The 15,637-nt window shown below is 37.2% G+C and overlaps 1 protein-coding gene across 2 annotated transcripts in view; it reads right to left on the bottom strand.

The window, feature by feature from the left end:
• The window catches only part of fstl4 (follistatin-like 4), a 450,022-nt gene that overhangs the window by 257,873 nt on the left and 176,512 nt on the right, over window positions 1-15,637 (bottom strand). For both annotated transcript variants that reach the window (XR_003937211.1, XM_030153338.1), the window contains exon 4: window positions 13,306-13,548. Coding sequence is in view for 1 of the 2 variants with exons in the window: in XM_030153338.1 (XP_030009198.1) it covers window positions 13,306-13,548 (243 nt within the window). In the remaining variant the exon portion in view is untranslated. The remainder of the gene's footprint in view (window positions 1-13,305; window positions 13,549-15,637) is intronic.

Below are 15,637 nucleotides of genomic sequence, written 5' to 3'. Positions count from 1 at the left end.
TATTTGGCTGGGTGGAAGCAGATGTCTCTGTGGTCTGCTTCTCTTGGAGCTTCACAGCCATCCGGAAGATGAAAGCAATTAATCAACTGTGTTAGTTCTTTCTCAAATGGTTTTTGGAAGGAACCGGTTGTAATCAAAGTCGGGGTCATGGGTCCAATGCCAGCTCGGTAAAAAAGGAGGATCTGAAACATTTTTGCATGATTTGCTCTTCCCATAAATCAGCAGACTGACCTGACAAAGGCTGTGGACTTAATTGACCTTGCATGATTTGCTAGTTAATCAACTGCTCACAAAATGCCAGCGCCACATTTTGAGTTTTGAAGTTAGTGTTTAAATGTATTATTATTTGGGGCATATATAGTGTAACTCAATTCATTAATGAGGAAAAGGTTAGAAACAATGAAAACAATGTTAACCAGACATGGACCAACATTGTTGCACTTCCATATGGACTGTATCATATCCATACTTTTTGGTGAAAATGAAACAGAAGACCAAAATATATCAGCTGATACTAATGAGTCAAGTCATTACTGCCTTCAAACAAAAACTCAATCTGTCAAAATAACACTCTGACTTACCTTCATGTGCTGTGTCTGCCCATAGTTCACATAGCTTTTCTGGATTTGAATTGTCCAAAAAAGGTCAGAGTTGTCACAGTTTAGTCCAAACAGTAGATCAGTAAATAAAATAAAAAAGCAAAATAAAACTTTATACTTAACATGCTTCTTAAACAAACTCACCCATGTAGAAGAAATGCTATGATTTCAGCATCAAACTCCATTCTTTTATTTTAGAACTGTGTTGAGAGGTGAAAACAACAGTGTTTCTAATTTTATTACTTCTTTGAGTCTGAAAGTTGGTTTTTACTAGTTCTCATCCTCAATTCACCTGTGTTGTTAGTTTTATCGCCACGTCAGACTGGCAGAGTGACTCACTACTCCCTCTAGTGACCACATATTTTCACAGGGATAAGTTTATGGCAACATAACTTAAGACCTACCATATCAAATTTAATACCTTTTAAGATATTAAATGCAGATTTGTAAAGTCAAGACTTTTAAGACTTTTTAAGACCCTGTGGGAACCCTGCTGACTAAAAGAATTACCTTGTTGTCACTGATACAAGTTTCATTCAGTTCCTGTTTTGGGTCTTGCTGCTTTTCCTGCCTTAGTCGTTCTACCATTTTAGGGACAAATATATATTGCCCCATGAGAGATTTTTCTTTGTCAAAACTGACCAGGGACACATGTTTTAAACAATTTTGCAATTTTTAATTTGTATTTTCTGTAGCTTAATTACTATCCATGTAAGATAATCCAAACAAAAGCAGCAAATCACAGAAAGTCCATTTGGAGTATTGTATTACTAGATGAAGAGTTAGCATAAAGACTCTGGACACCACAGAAGTTTCAGTCTACTTCAACCCACCCACTCAGTTATGGGAGAAATGTGGATCCATCTCTAGTCACTGTAGTGATTCATAAATGCCTATCAACACATAAGGGCATCACAGAAACTCAGCATTTCTTCTTTTCTCTTGATTGGTTTGGACACTTCAAATATGACTAAAGTAGAATACTGATATCATCTTTCAAGTTAAGTCTGGAGAAATCATCAGTCAATGGTCGTCTCTACCTCTGTATTAAAAGGTATCATTCTTTTTATGGTTTCAGTTATAGGTGAGAGGGGGTGTCATTTTTGTCACAGTGAAAAAATATGACAGCCTCAAGGAAAACTGATTTTATGACTTTTGGCTATTACACTCTAAATGGGTTATCAGATTTGAGTACAGCTGGCCTAATAGTCTCTTTTACTGACAATGTCACCTTTTCGAAGGGATATGGGGTCAAATAACTTCACTTTGAAGCTGTCTGTCAAGTTGGCATTGTTGAGAAGTAGTAGTGGACTCCATTTGTGGAGTGAAATAGCTCTGACATGCCTTCAAACTGCTGCAAAAAAAGGATTAATTCATTAACCCTTTCAGATGCTGTGCCCATTAGAATGTAAATGACTTGTTGTATTTTGTCCAATAACAATGCAAGTTTTCATTATTTGAATATCACCAGGTCACCGCCATAAGTCACCGACTGGACACAATGAGGAGTAATTACCCTTATCACTTTTGTTATTGTGCAGTATGTTCTAATAGAGGTCAACCCATAATGGATTTTAAAGGCCAATATAATATGGATAGTTTGAAACAGACAGAAACTGATTGGCCAATATTCTCTTCCATTATGCATGTCGGAACTATCTCAGATTTTACTAGAAATCAAACTGTTGAACTGATCATCTACACCTAAATAAATAAATCTCAATCACTGAACATCAAACTCAAAGGAATTAATCAATAAATATGGAGTTGAACACCCAGGCAAATAATGTCTTATGTCTGCTGATGCTGATAGCTGAAATATCCCAATGGACATTTTCAGTGGAGAAAAATGACCTTTCAGTTTAGTGTGACCTAAGTGGTCTGAGAGGAAACAAGAACTGAATCCACTACAAATATGTGGATAATTTTGGGTGTTTTCAGGAAGGCAGGGAGGGTTAAATATGGGATTCATCCACTCTTAAGATTCTCTGAGACATGACTCTACTGCTTGGCTCAATATGCAAGCTTGGAAGAGAAGATTTGCTAATTCAATGGACAACATACCGTTGCAAAAAAAATACTTTAAACCATCAAAAGTCATCAAAAACAATGGTTATGAAATCAAGTACAAACTCCTGTGTGTATCATGTGACTAAAACAGACAGAAAAGAAAACATGGAATGTCTAAAAGCAGTGTTTTTGACAGTACAATGTCACAGGTATTGATGTAAGAACTTAAAGGTGGGGTATGAGATCTTAGAAAAACGGTTACAAGCTACATTATGAAAATACTCAAATCAAAAGTCCAAACCCCTTTCTTCAGACATCCCTCCAAAGCCACGCCTCCAGAGTACTGGCACGTGCAATGCTTGTTCCCGAGGGTTCACGAGTGCTGCACAGCATCATTCGCCTGGCTCTGGCCCAGTACGGCCCCAGCTCGGGCTCCGACCCCGGCTACAGCCCTGATCTATGCATATCTCATTCAGTCTCCTCCAGCACCTCCGCTCTTATAGAACAGCCCCAGTTCATACCTATCTGGCTAACGTTACATTTCCTAGTGATTTATGTTAGTGACAAAACAGTTTGCCAGTGAACTTTCCATCCTAATATAGCTACACTCTGACTCTGGCTTCGTTTCCTGTACTAGTGCTCCAAGCCCCTGAGAACGCACGACTCATGCACAAAGAGGGGTACACGCAGAGGGGGGAGGGACAAATGGCAGTTGAGTTTGATAGACATATCACCGTTCAATCGTTTTGATTGAGCGTTCAAAGTGACTGGATGGTGTTTTTTCAGTCCTGTCCATTCCACAGGTGACTAAATTTTTTTTATTTTTTTGGTTAGAGCATTTAATTAATTGGTTGTAATAGGGGTGTGAAGGTGATTTAAAGCCATATAATAAAAAAATGCTCAAGGAAAACATCTCACACCCCACCTTTAAGTGATTTTGGTTATTATCAAGAAAACGTGGAAAATGGCTAGATGCCAGCTCTTAAATGAAACTGTTATGAGCTATTTTTGTTGTTATTATTATATTTGTCCAAACAAATGTACCTTTAGTTGTATCAGGCATTAACATGAACAACAAATTGAAGAAAACAAGGGGTGGTCTAATAATTTTTTCGGCAACGGTGTAGCGATCTACAATAATACATAATTTTGAAGTCCTCCCCAGTGTTAATTGAAGTATGCTGACCAGGTAAACAAGGAAGACTTGGTTTTGTTTTTGTTCTATTAGTTTGTCATCACAACATATGTGCACTTAAGTGGGAAAACAGTAATGATATGATCATTTGGTTGTTTGAGCAGTGGATAATGCTTGTTTGTGTAATCACAGCTTGGGCTATAATAAAGCAGAAAAATCATTTGCTTGATATTAACTGAAGATGCTACAAATCTCACAAGACTTCATGTGCGTGACTGAGTGATAGGGACACTGATGGCTGGACTGCAAAAGAGAGGTAGCAAAGGGAGTAGACACCAGCCAATCATGTCTAACCAACCATATTGCACCCTTGGAATAGGTTTCAGGCATCTAGCGGCCCGGTACTGTCTGGAAACTGGCTCTGGGATGACGACGACCAGGGATCCCCCTGGCAACTTTTGCAGTAGATCTGAAACAATCATGTAAATACCACAGGAAGACATAGCGGTTGTAGATCATGGGATACATAAGTTCCCTGACACATATTCAAAGGTGAGCATAATTTTGACCCCTACAGTTTTAATGACAGTGGCTATTACTGTTTTAAAATGTTGTTATCAATTTCTAACTCAGCATTATCAGTAATGTGCAAATAAAAGTAAAAAAAAAAAAAAAAAAAGAAAAGAAAATCTGTTAAACTCTTCTGAATCTCAAAACTGTTTGTTCCTTAAACCATTGTACAATTGCTATCTAAATACTTTAAGGGCATTACATTGTCATTTTTATTAACTCTAAAGTCAATATGGATGGAGGGTGGTGGTAATGTAAAGTCATCAATGACAGGGAAGACCACAGGATCCACCTAGAGGATTAAAATCGTTCTTTTTACACCACACAGTGTTCGACATTACAAATTCATTGCCAAGCACTTCACAGTTCACCAGTCCTATCAGGTCAGAGGCAGGCTATAGCCTACTTCCAGCTGCATCAAAGAGAATACCCCGGTGCACACAGATAAACTCATCTGCTACCATGTTTGCCTCCACCACCCTACAGTCAGTTTGGACCTTAAACCTCATCTCTTGTTTCTCACTACTGCCTGAAGAAAACTTTAATTAAAAACATAAAACTAAAGAGAGAGAAGGGGAGAAGCAGCCTCTCTCTACTGCAAATAAAAAGTCCCAGCTTTATACGTATGATGTCCAGGCGTAAAGCGAAGCTCGACAACAGCCAGAAGATATTTCAGATTTAGAAGTGTGAATGATTGCCGGTTCCTATTTCTGCAACCTTGGCAGCAACAGCAAAGACAGCCTAAAGTGACATTTGGTCAGATGTCCTGAGTGAACTGGCAGTGGAGCAGCAACAAAAGGAACAAATTTCTCATCAGTTCAAAGCTTTGTAAACAACAAAACCTTCAGTTCATCTCTGCAGGTAAGTGTGAGCCAGGAGGGAAATTACAGCATTTTGGTGGCTTTTTAGCTTGCCAAACTGGAGTGCTCTGACAGGCAGAGTATACAGTGAATTATAATAATCCACATACGATGCATTAGCCTTTCGTCAAATTTGGCCATAGCCCTGAGCGGAAGGAAATTGGCTTTCACAGCAGAGCTTTTAGGTTTTTCAAATTTGAAAGCAAAAATCACCCAAAAAAAAAGCCTTAGATTTGTGACATGTGGCTAAGTGCATGGCTTTAGGGAGCCAGGAAATCTTTTATGATGTCTTGTTCTTAGACTGAGAGTAAGAACATTTCCCGCCATCTAGCATTTAACAAGCTCTAGGCATGCAAGAGTACTTTCACTCAATCTCAATGCACAACCGGAAACAAACAGGAGGAAAGTGAAAATTCATAGCTATTTTTAAGATAATGGCAGCCTAATGACAACTAGAAACATGTGCAAAGATGATGAATTTTTCCATTTTGAATCCTGCATTGTAAATCCATTCATTTGTACTCACTCCTCTGTGCTTTGCTAGTGCTGTGATACTTTTCATTGAGTCTTACAGTCAAATATAGATCAGTAGAATCATGACAAATCTGGCAGTACTATGCATTGTGTTTCCTCTTGACAAAACTGAATGAAGAGCTAGTCATACTATCCTAAATATTTATTTATTTATTTATTTATATTTTTTATTTTTATGTATGTATGTATGTATGTATGTATGTATATATGTATGTATGTATGTATGTATGTCTCTTTGCACCTACAGACACTTAATCTTCGCACAGAGTACTTGCTTCATTTTATTTTACCTATTTATTTTTCCTTGCTCTGTGTACAGTTTTGTTTCCTATATTGTGTTTTGGTTTAGTTTAAACTATTTTAACTGTACACTTTATTTCCTTTATTACCTCTGCCAAGGAGGTTATGTTTTTGCCAGGGTTTGTTTGTCTGTTTGTCTGTCTGTTTGTTTGTTTGTCGGTCCGTTAGTGTGCAACATAACTCAAAAAGTTATGGACAGATTTGGATGAAATTTTCAGGGTTTGTTGGAAATGTGATAAGGAAGAAATGATTACATTTTGGTGGTGATCGGGGGTGGGGGGGCCCACGGGGGGGGGGGGGGCACTGATCAGCCTTGGCGGAGGTCTGCGCTCTCCGAGTGCTTCTAGTTTTAGTTTAGTTTAGCTTAACTGTTTACATTAGTCGTGTGAAGGGACCTCACAAAGTAAGAATTTCATTACTCAGTACTGCTTTGTATATGACAATAAACTTCTTGAATCTTGAATCTTGAAATGCATGACAAAAGTGGCTCACACAAATGCTTAAAATTGCATTAGACAGGCTTTAAATTTAAAATATAATGGATGTTGCACCACACAATTGAAATATAATTTTAGGTTAAATTATCTGATGTTTGGCTTTTTCTGTGGGTCAAACAATATGTAATAATATACAATAGTTCAGGCTGTATAAGACTAAAATGGATTTGTACCATAGACTGTAATGAGTGGATGAAACACCATGATGTCATCCATTGATTTCTGAGGTGCCACTGTGAAGCCAGTTGTTTGTGATTTGACCTTCATCATGTTAGTTTATTGGAGCCAGAAGTGCCTATACTTGGACAAAAGGGGTGGAGCTGTGGGAGAACAAGAGGTCAGAGGTGAGGAAGTGCTAAACAGTAGCATACCGATTCTAGCAAACGGTAAACTTAATTAAGTAATGTGTTACAAAGTCATTTTATAGTATTGTTAGTGGACCCTACAAACCACAACTACAGTTGAGCTGTCAGGGAAAAAAAGGTTTTATTAAATTAAAAGAAAACACAACTTGGAAGACAGGAAAGTTTATTATTATTATTATTATTATTATTATTATTATTATTATTATTATTGTTATTATTATCATTCTGAGCTCTTACTAACAGAGCAGTAACTTAACGATTAATCGTCATATCACTCTTTTGAGGGTCCAAATAAAACAAAGGAGAATGAGAAAACTAGAATTATCAAGTGTTTTTAGAGATAAGTTTGATGTAAACGTATGGGAAGCTTTTTTGAACCATTCCCCGTGGCCGTTGGCAGTTTTTTAACTAATATTTTTCTGTACTGGCTTCATTTCGGAGCTGAGGTCTTTGTCTCTTTGACTTCAACAGTGTGAGACCTGAAAGACTCTTTTTGTAAATTATACTTTATGCTATGTATATTTTTTTTTTCCATAAAACTATAAAATTCTGAAATGTGTCAGTTACTCAAGATGAGAATAAAAATAAAACTTCTTGTGCAGCTATAAAAACTAACAAAAACTAAATTGAAATCAGCAAAAAAAAAAAAGTAAAAACCAGAATAAATAACAATCATGCATTTAATCAGATAGATCCCCAGCCCTTGTATAATAATCTGAAAGGTGAGGTCACTGCGACTTTGACCTTTATTCACCACTATCAAGTGAATATGTCAAATTTATCAAACCATTCCTGAGATGTGTTCTAAACCTAATAGGGACCAACCACCAAACAGACACACCTCCTCGTACAAAATTCAAAAACTCTGTGCTCTAAGTAATAATAGTGAATACAACAAATACAACATGACATAAAAGGGAGGTCTTAAGATGTCAGCTCCAATCACTTCTTCTCATTTGCATATATATGTACATATGCATGACTCCCGCAACGTCTGACTGATTTCCAGACTTTGTGCGTCTCCTGCTGGTTTGTATTCAGACATGTGTGTTTGAAGTCTAATGTGCCAACTGAACTTCCCTAATGTGGATTAGTGATGCAAGGTAGTATCTGCCAGGAATCCATGCCTCTGTAATGTAAAATGGCAACATGCTGCCATGTTGTCAGTGTGTGTGTGTTTCTGTACAGTATGTGTGTTTTTGCACTGTGTTGACATGAAACCATGCACTCCAAATGAGCTTTACTTTCTATTTTAGCCCCCACACCCTAAGGATTACAAAAGCCATGTAATACTAGTCTGACCTGGAAAACAAAATTTAAAGAGAAACTTCCAACAGGCTCAGCGTATATGGACAGAGGACAAAGTAAAGCCGGTGGTGTCTTATGGGACAAAAATGCCCCACCCATAGGAATCCATGAAGTTTCATTGAATGTTGTGTTGAAAAGGACGTCAATCAAGTGAAATGCCAAACCTTTTTAGCCCAAACTGTATTAACTGTGTTTTTTTATTTATTTCATTTTTTTTTACCATCATAACTACTGAACTGTTAAATAAATAAATACCTAATCCACATAAATACCTAATCCACAGTAATCATCTTTAGATACTGATAAATAATCCCAGTATGCTAGTAGCATACTTGAACACAGCACACATTTATGGATGTGTGCATACACATTTAGAACTCTGCCACAAATGTTTTACACACATCCATAGGACACTTTTTAGGATAATTATCAGATTATAAACCTATGCAAAAATGTTATTCATTACAGATGTGACTTACCACAAAGAAGACAAATATGACCACATCTTGTATAAAATAAAAATCTGCCAGTGGGGTAAATACGTTTCACTAGATTTCCCAACACTAGAGTAAAAGTGTAAACAAAAAAAAATTACTGAAAGAATAAACGAAAAATAAAACTGTTCATTACAAACAAATAAAACCTACTTATTTCAGACAGTTAATAATGTTAAATGGAAAAACTGTGCTAGCAGCCTCATTTGTAAAAAAAAAAAAAAAAACAAAACAAAAAAAAAACTATTTTTATCTTGTTTCTCTGTTAGGATATTATGCAAAGCAGTTTTCAGTTGTTACTAGTTAAATGTAGTGTTGTATTAGCTGTTAGAAGAAAGTTACATACATTTCGTTGAGAAAGCTTTTCTTTGTAATTAAAAACATACTTGATTAGATCACTTTTCTTTTCAGAAAAAGCAAAAATAAGTCTAATTACTTTGACACAAGACTTTTTACTTTCTAAAAATATGGTTTGTTGTATTTATTTTTGTCATTTGGGTATCTAATAAAGAAGGTAGTATTTTGTAGTTTGCTTCCTCAACCAGTTTGTCAACCAGCTCCAGGTAATGGTAAAATACAGTATTTCGTGTGCATGTCTGTGTGAATACGTTAAATAAGGAGAAACCTCATCTACACATGTTGTCTTTACGCAGAAGTTGTAATGAACCGACTGCAGCGCTGACTGTAAAATAACGTTGACATTTTGTGCTGAGAGTTCAGTTTCGTTCATGACTGACAGTTGAGGAAGGATGACTTCAATAATTTATGTCAGAGAAGCAGCGATCCTCACTAAACTACTGCTGACTTCATAGTAGTAGAGGAAAAATGTGCAAACGGCAACCCCTTTGAAATCTAGGACTAAGATAGGGAGTAATACATTATTTTATAGAGACTGAAATAAAGAATGGTAGTCTTCAAAAAACGCAGAAAAAAAAAACTAATCTGAATTAAAATGAACACAATATGAATTAAAAGAAAATAGAATAGCAGGAAAAATCTGGTTTGTTTTATTCCCACTTTTTTTACTATGTAGTGTTTAGAAATAATCTAGCTTTGCACACCATGCAGTTCCACAAAATAAAAGGAAATTAATAGTACATATGGACTTAACCGAAGACTAAACTAAATTGGAGGCCATGTTGAAAGATTAAAGAAAAAGAAAAATACTGAAAATCTCCAAACTGTATAAAGCCAATAATAAAGAATGACTGAATAACTGTTCTAAAACACAAACATACACAAAAGGAGAAGCTCTACAGCTTCAGAACACATAGAAGACATATAGTTTTACCCCCTGAGCCCCAATATCAACACTGAACTATCATTTCCAAGCACATCTGACCATGTGTCACAACATTCAAGGCCAAATTCTTTCATTTAGACTGAAAAGCTGTCAGACAGAAGCGGCATGTTTTTCAGCTTGATTGATGCCTCTGACTAGAGTTTGACAGGTGGCAGAATGTAACAGAACATTTACTTTGTTTGTACAGCTCCATTTCTGCTTAAATGTGTCAACATCAAACAGAAGTCAAAGCCCCACTGCAAATGGAGACACTAGAAACGGTGCTATACAGGTATCAGAACATTATTTGGGGGCATATTTTACTCAAAGACAGCATCAAAAGTGTTAACATGTACCAAAGTCAGTCAAGCAGACAGACATGTCAGACAGCTGCCTCTGTGCAGCATCACAGTACACCTGCTGAAGTACTAGAAGGTGAACGGAAACAGAAATGGTAGCATTAGCAACTGAAAACCTGAACAAGAGCATGGATTTTTAAAATGAGTAGTAGAATAATACTTAATACAGTTTGGAAATTAAATGGTAATAATTTGGAAGTAAAGCAGTATTAACTAATACAATGCCAAAAAAACAGGGTTTTTTTTTTTTTTTTTTTTTTTTTTTTTTCGGAGCGGAAGGGGGGTTGCGGTCCATAACTAACGTAACTAACGCTGGCGTGAAATGAAAGTGACACTTTACATGCTTTCAATGTCTGACCCCTGGGTTCTATTCCTCTATTATACAGCAGATCTTACATGAAATTTTCACAGCTTGTAACCTGCTTCCACTGGACACACAAATAATAGGTCCCATGAATCCCCCCCCCCCCCCCCCCCCCCCCCCCCCCTTACGGCGTCCCAGTGTATGGGGATGTTCGCGAATTCTGAGACTGCCAACAGTTCGATTCAGGTGAACATTATTGCCAGTAATGTAGGATATAAGTGTAAGAAAACTCAGTCACAACCTGCCTGTTATTTCAGTTGGTTGGCTGTCCCCCCAGGGATGAAATTCATTAAGCAGAAGTAGGAATGTAAAAACCAGAGGGGGAGTTGATCCCCCCCCATCACAATCACCCCCCCCCCCCAATCACACCCTGGCAATAACCACATAATAACAACAGTAACTGCCTTATTAAAATGCTGACATTTATTCTAACTAATGTATGGCTCAACATTCAAGATTTGTGGTTTGCCCAGGACAAGGTATCATGCAGTAAAACAGAATTTCTTTCAATGATGCCAGTGAATACTAAAGACTGAGCAATCTCACTACTATCTCATCTCTGCTGACAGTTACATGTGTGCAATACTGATCAGGCAAAATGGTGGTGGGTTAACAGCCTAATGAGACAAAACACACAAATGGCATTTTAACAATCATGGAAATACCAGGAATCATTGGCCTAAAATTGTCATAGAGTGGTTCAGGGAGCAAAAGACATCATTTTCATACATGGATTGGACACCATAGAGTCCAGACCTGAACCCTACTGAGAGTCTTTGGGATGTGGTAGAGAAGACTCACACTTACACAGCGGTCTAACTCTCCATCATCAATACAAGGTGTTGGCCAAAAACTATGGAATATGTAACTATGGAACAAAATAAATGTTGTTATACTGCAGAAACTTTTGGAAATGGTGCCATAATGAAAGCTAAAGGTGGTCCAAATATGTGTACACACATGCACAAATATGACTGTGGGGCTTTCTATTGTCAGGTGGTGTATATGTGTATAGTATTACAGCCACAAAACAGGTTTATTTTTTAACCCATAAAGACCCATACAGCTAACAGCATCAAAAATCATCTACTGCTTAATACCTGTTGATCCACTAACCCTATCAATACATGTAAATAACTGGTGTAAAATGCAGTTTGTCATGGTAATCAGATATGACCCATTTGGACGTTCAGAGACTCAGTAGTGAATGTAGAAATACCGTCATCTAATACAACAGTGATTCACCAGCAAAACCCATGGAGTTTGACAAATGACAGTGGATAGAGACACTAGGTTTATATTCACTTATGCTGCGTTTCCACAATGTGGAACCAGCTCAACTTGACTCGACTCAACTCCACTCAGGTACCAGATACTATTCCTGGAGACCATTTCCATTACAGGATACTACTGACTTCAGAGTACCTGGACATCATAGTGATGATATGAATACCTTCTGTGATGTCTGCTCAGAAAGTTGCTGATAAACTCGCTCATTTCGTGTTGCCTCGTCAAGCTCACGCTGAATCTTTTCATCGGCCACCAAGGACAGAAATGTGTGAACCTCCTCGACCGACCACGGTGTCGTTTTGCAGGCTGTCATCATGGATTAGCCTACTGATATATTTACTGTAAACTTCTGAATCTGTTTTTTAAAAAATGACGTGTTGTGCATTGATGATGCAATGACACAGAGACCACTCTCTAACCAATCAGTGGTCTGCAGTGTTTACATATCTCATTTTATTATCTCTTCACCCGTTGGAACTTCAGCCGAGCAAGTACTAGAAAAGTAGTACCGGGTACCAGATTCTAGGTTCTTTTAAATAATGGAAGCGCAAAAAGGCTGAGTCGAGTCGAGTCAAGCTGGTACCAACACGGCATTAATGACATATTTGTTGAAAAAGTCACTTTTAGTTCAATTTTCTCTGTCCTTGATATAACAACCCTCAATTTTAATCTGAGCTTTTATGAACATCTAGATGAACAGTAAATTAAATATAGGAAAATACATGATTTTCACTCAAAAAGCACAAAATACAGATGATAAAATTATAATAAATGGTGATAAATCACTTAAGAAAGGTTAAATAGGGAGAAAAATTCATTTGGAAAGTAACACTGGGTCTTCATGGGTTCAAAGAGCTTCAGGGTTTTTTTCATATTACTATTACTCCTTCATTACCTATTACTCTACCATCATCATGTCAATATAAAACCGCAAAGTACTGTTTATTAATTTTAATTTAGTTTATTTCAGAACAGTGGTATTTCACTTAGCCTCTGTAAATCACCCCAGACACACAACAAAGTAAATGCTGTGAGCAAACAAACATTATATACATATATAGCCTACATCATATTCATTATGGCTACCTTTCAAGGCCTCATCGTTTTCAAGCACCTGTATAATATATAATGGAACAATAAGCTTCACTGATAGTGCATTCTGTCTCTTAAAGACAATGGACACAATGCCATGATCAGTGACTACAAACATCGCTGTGACCGAGTTACAAAAGGAGAAAGGGAACTTATAACTGGAATGAAAAATAGACTTCCTCTGTGCTTAATGCATAATCATCCATAAATGCAGCCACAGATGGTGTCAGTGTGTTCGTGGAGTACCTTTGAAGAAGCAGTCCTTGCTGTGCACCACATAGATCCGTCTCCTCTCCAGACAGGCTGTGCGATAAACCTCACAGTGGTTTTCGTAAAACCTGCCGTCGGAGCCGCACACCGGCACAAAGGACGGCCGGCACTTTTCCTGACAAACACACTCAGCACGGCCCGTTTCAGCCATCAGCACGCACTGACGACCACGGCCACAGTAGGTCCTCCGACAGGGACTCTCATCTGGATCAGAAGGGGCTGCAAGAGCATGAAAAGGACAGGTTTAGTCAGGATGTGGTGAAAGAGTAAAGACAACTCTATAAAAGATATTAAATCTTTCTAAACATTTTAAAGCAAAACCATTTATGTTTTTATTTGAGTCAGGATTGTAACAGGGGTACAAGGTTTGGAATCGCCGACAATGCAGAGTGCAAAAATAGGATAACTCCCCTTCAGTACATCAGAGTTTTGACCAGACAGAGATAAACCACAGGAAACATCCTTGTAGATTTTTATCCAGCAGAAAAAAAGAAAAGAAAAAGAAAACACACAGCAGCAGGAAACAATTTTCTAAGGCTTCCCCTCAACACAAGCGCTTCATATCTTAAATAAAGATGCTAATTTTGATTTTGTCTGAAAAATATGTATTTTTTCTGAACAGATTATGCAGGATCATAACAAAGCATGTAAAAAGTGTTTTTTTGGAAGAACTGCAAAACTACCTGTGATGAAAATAGACACAGTGTGATTAGAAAAGAAGCAGAGTAGTCTCATTTGTTTACCGTTTCAGTGCCAGTGTCATTTAACAAAAATTTATACTAAAAATTAAACTGGCAGTTAAAAAATGAAGTGAAATGAAAAACACAGCATTCAATGCAGTGTTTTTCAATCTTGGGGTCGGGACCCCACGAGGGGTAGCCTGGAATTCAAATGGGGTCGCCTGAAATTCCTAGTAATTGATAAAAAAAAAAAAAAAAAAAAAAACTTACTAGTAAAAAAATATATGGTGAGTTGAGAGAGACAATCACATTAATGGAAACTAAATTTCATGTTGACTTGTTCACTGAGGAGCTTTGAGTAATGCCTAGTGTACACTGTGCAGTTTTGGGTTATACCAAACAAAAGATACAAGAAAACATTTTGATGCCTGTGGCCTTAGTACAGTGTTTTTCAATCTTGGGGTCGTGACCCCATGTGGGGTCGCCTGGAATTCAAGTGGGGTCGCCTGAAATTTCTAGTAGTTGATTAAAAACAAAACAAAACAAAACAAAAAAAACTTACTGATAAAAAAATATATATATGGTGAGTTGAGAGAGACAATCACAATACATAAAAGACATGACAAACTCTGAAGCTGAAACTGAAGCGCTGTGGTACTGTTTATCTTTCAAATGTTCATTGTGGCCAGTTTAAGATGCTGCAGCTCTTTTGCAATTCATAGTTTGAGTTATTGTTTGTTCAGTATTAATTGTCAGCCTTGTAAATCCAAGCTGGACTGACTGTAAATACCAAGGAAAATAAAATTCTCCCTTTGTGCAGTAATGTCAACCTGGCTTTTCTGCCTCTGTCCATAATAATATACATTATATAGACTAAATGTAATCTAAAATTAATGTTTATTTGCAACATACTATAGAAAACTATTACATGATCAAAAACAAATTAATTGTAGCAAAAACAATTTCTCCATTTTGAATGTCTCAGAAATTTGTGATGTTAAAATGGGGTCAAAAGCCAAAAAATGTTGGGAACCACTGATTTAATGCAATACAAAGGATTGCAAGTAAATTTAGCTTAACTGTCATTTCCCCTTTGACTTGCACTGATTTGCAGCACCACATTAGTTCTTGGTGAACTAAAATAAAATGGCTGATTGTCTAGTGACTAATAGTACATGACTCACTCTCAAACAGGTTGTTCTACAAAGATTTCTAACAACATGACCTGTGTACACACGTTTAATTTCTCTGATTGAGTGGAAATGTGATGCCTTCCCATTAAAAAGGGTGAATTAAGGAATTATAAAACTTCTAAGTAAAGAATGTCACACTGTTGTGGTATTTGGTATTTAAATGCCACTTGTTTTCTCATACACTGATCTGTAGTAGAACAAACACCTCCAACTGCCAATTAGATGCAAGAACACTGTAACTACCAAATAACAGGGTGTTAACAAGTGGACACGTAACACATCTCACTGCTTGCTTGCACATATAGGCAGACATCTGCACACAAACGCAGATGCTTACCTAGGCATTCAGGTTAACAACGATCAACCCAACAACACATCGTCTCAATCATTACCTTAAGAAAAACTGCCACTAAAATCAGCCCATGACCCCAGCCC

This window comes from Sphaeramia orbicularis, chromosome 14 (assembly GCF_902148855.1).
Source record: "Sphaeramia orbicularis chromosome 14, fSphaOr1.1, whole genome shotgun sequence".
Classification (NCBI taxonomy): Eukaryota; Metazoa; Chordata; class Actinopteri; order Kurtiformes; family Apogonidae; genus Sphaeramia; species Sphaeramia orbicularis.
The sequence above is the reverse complement of the archived record's forward strand: the minus strand, read 5'-3'. Positions and strand labels throughout refer to the sequence as shown.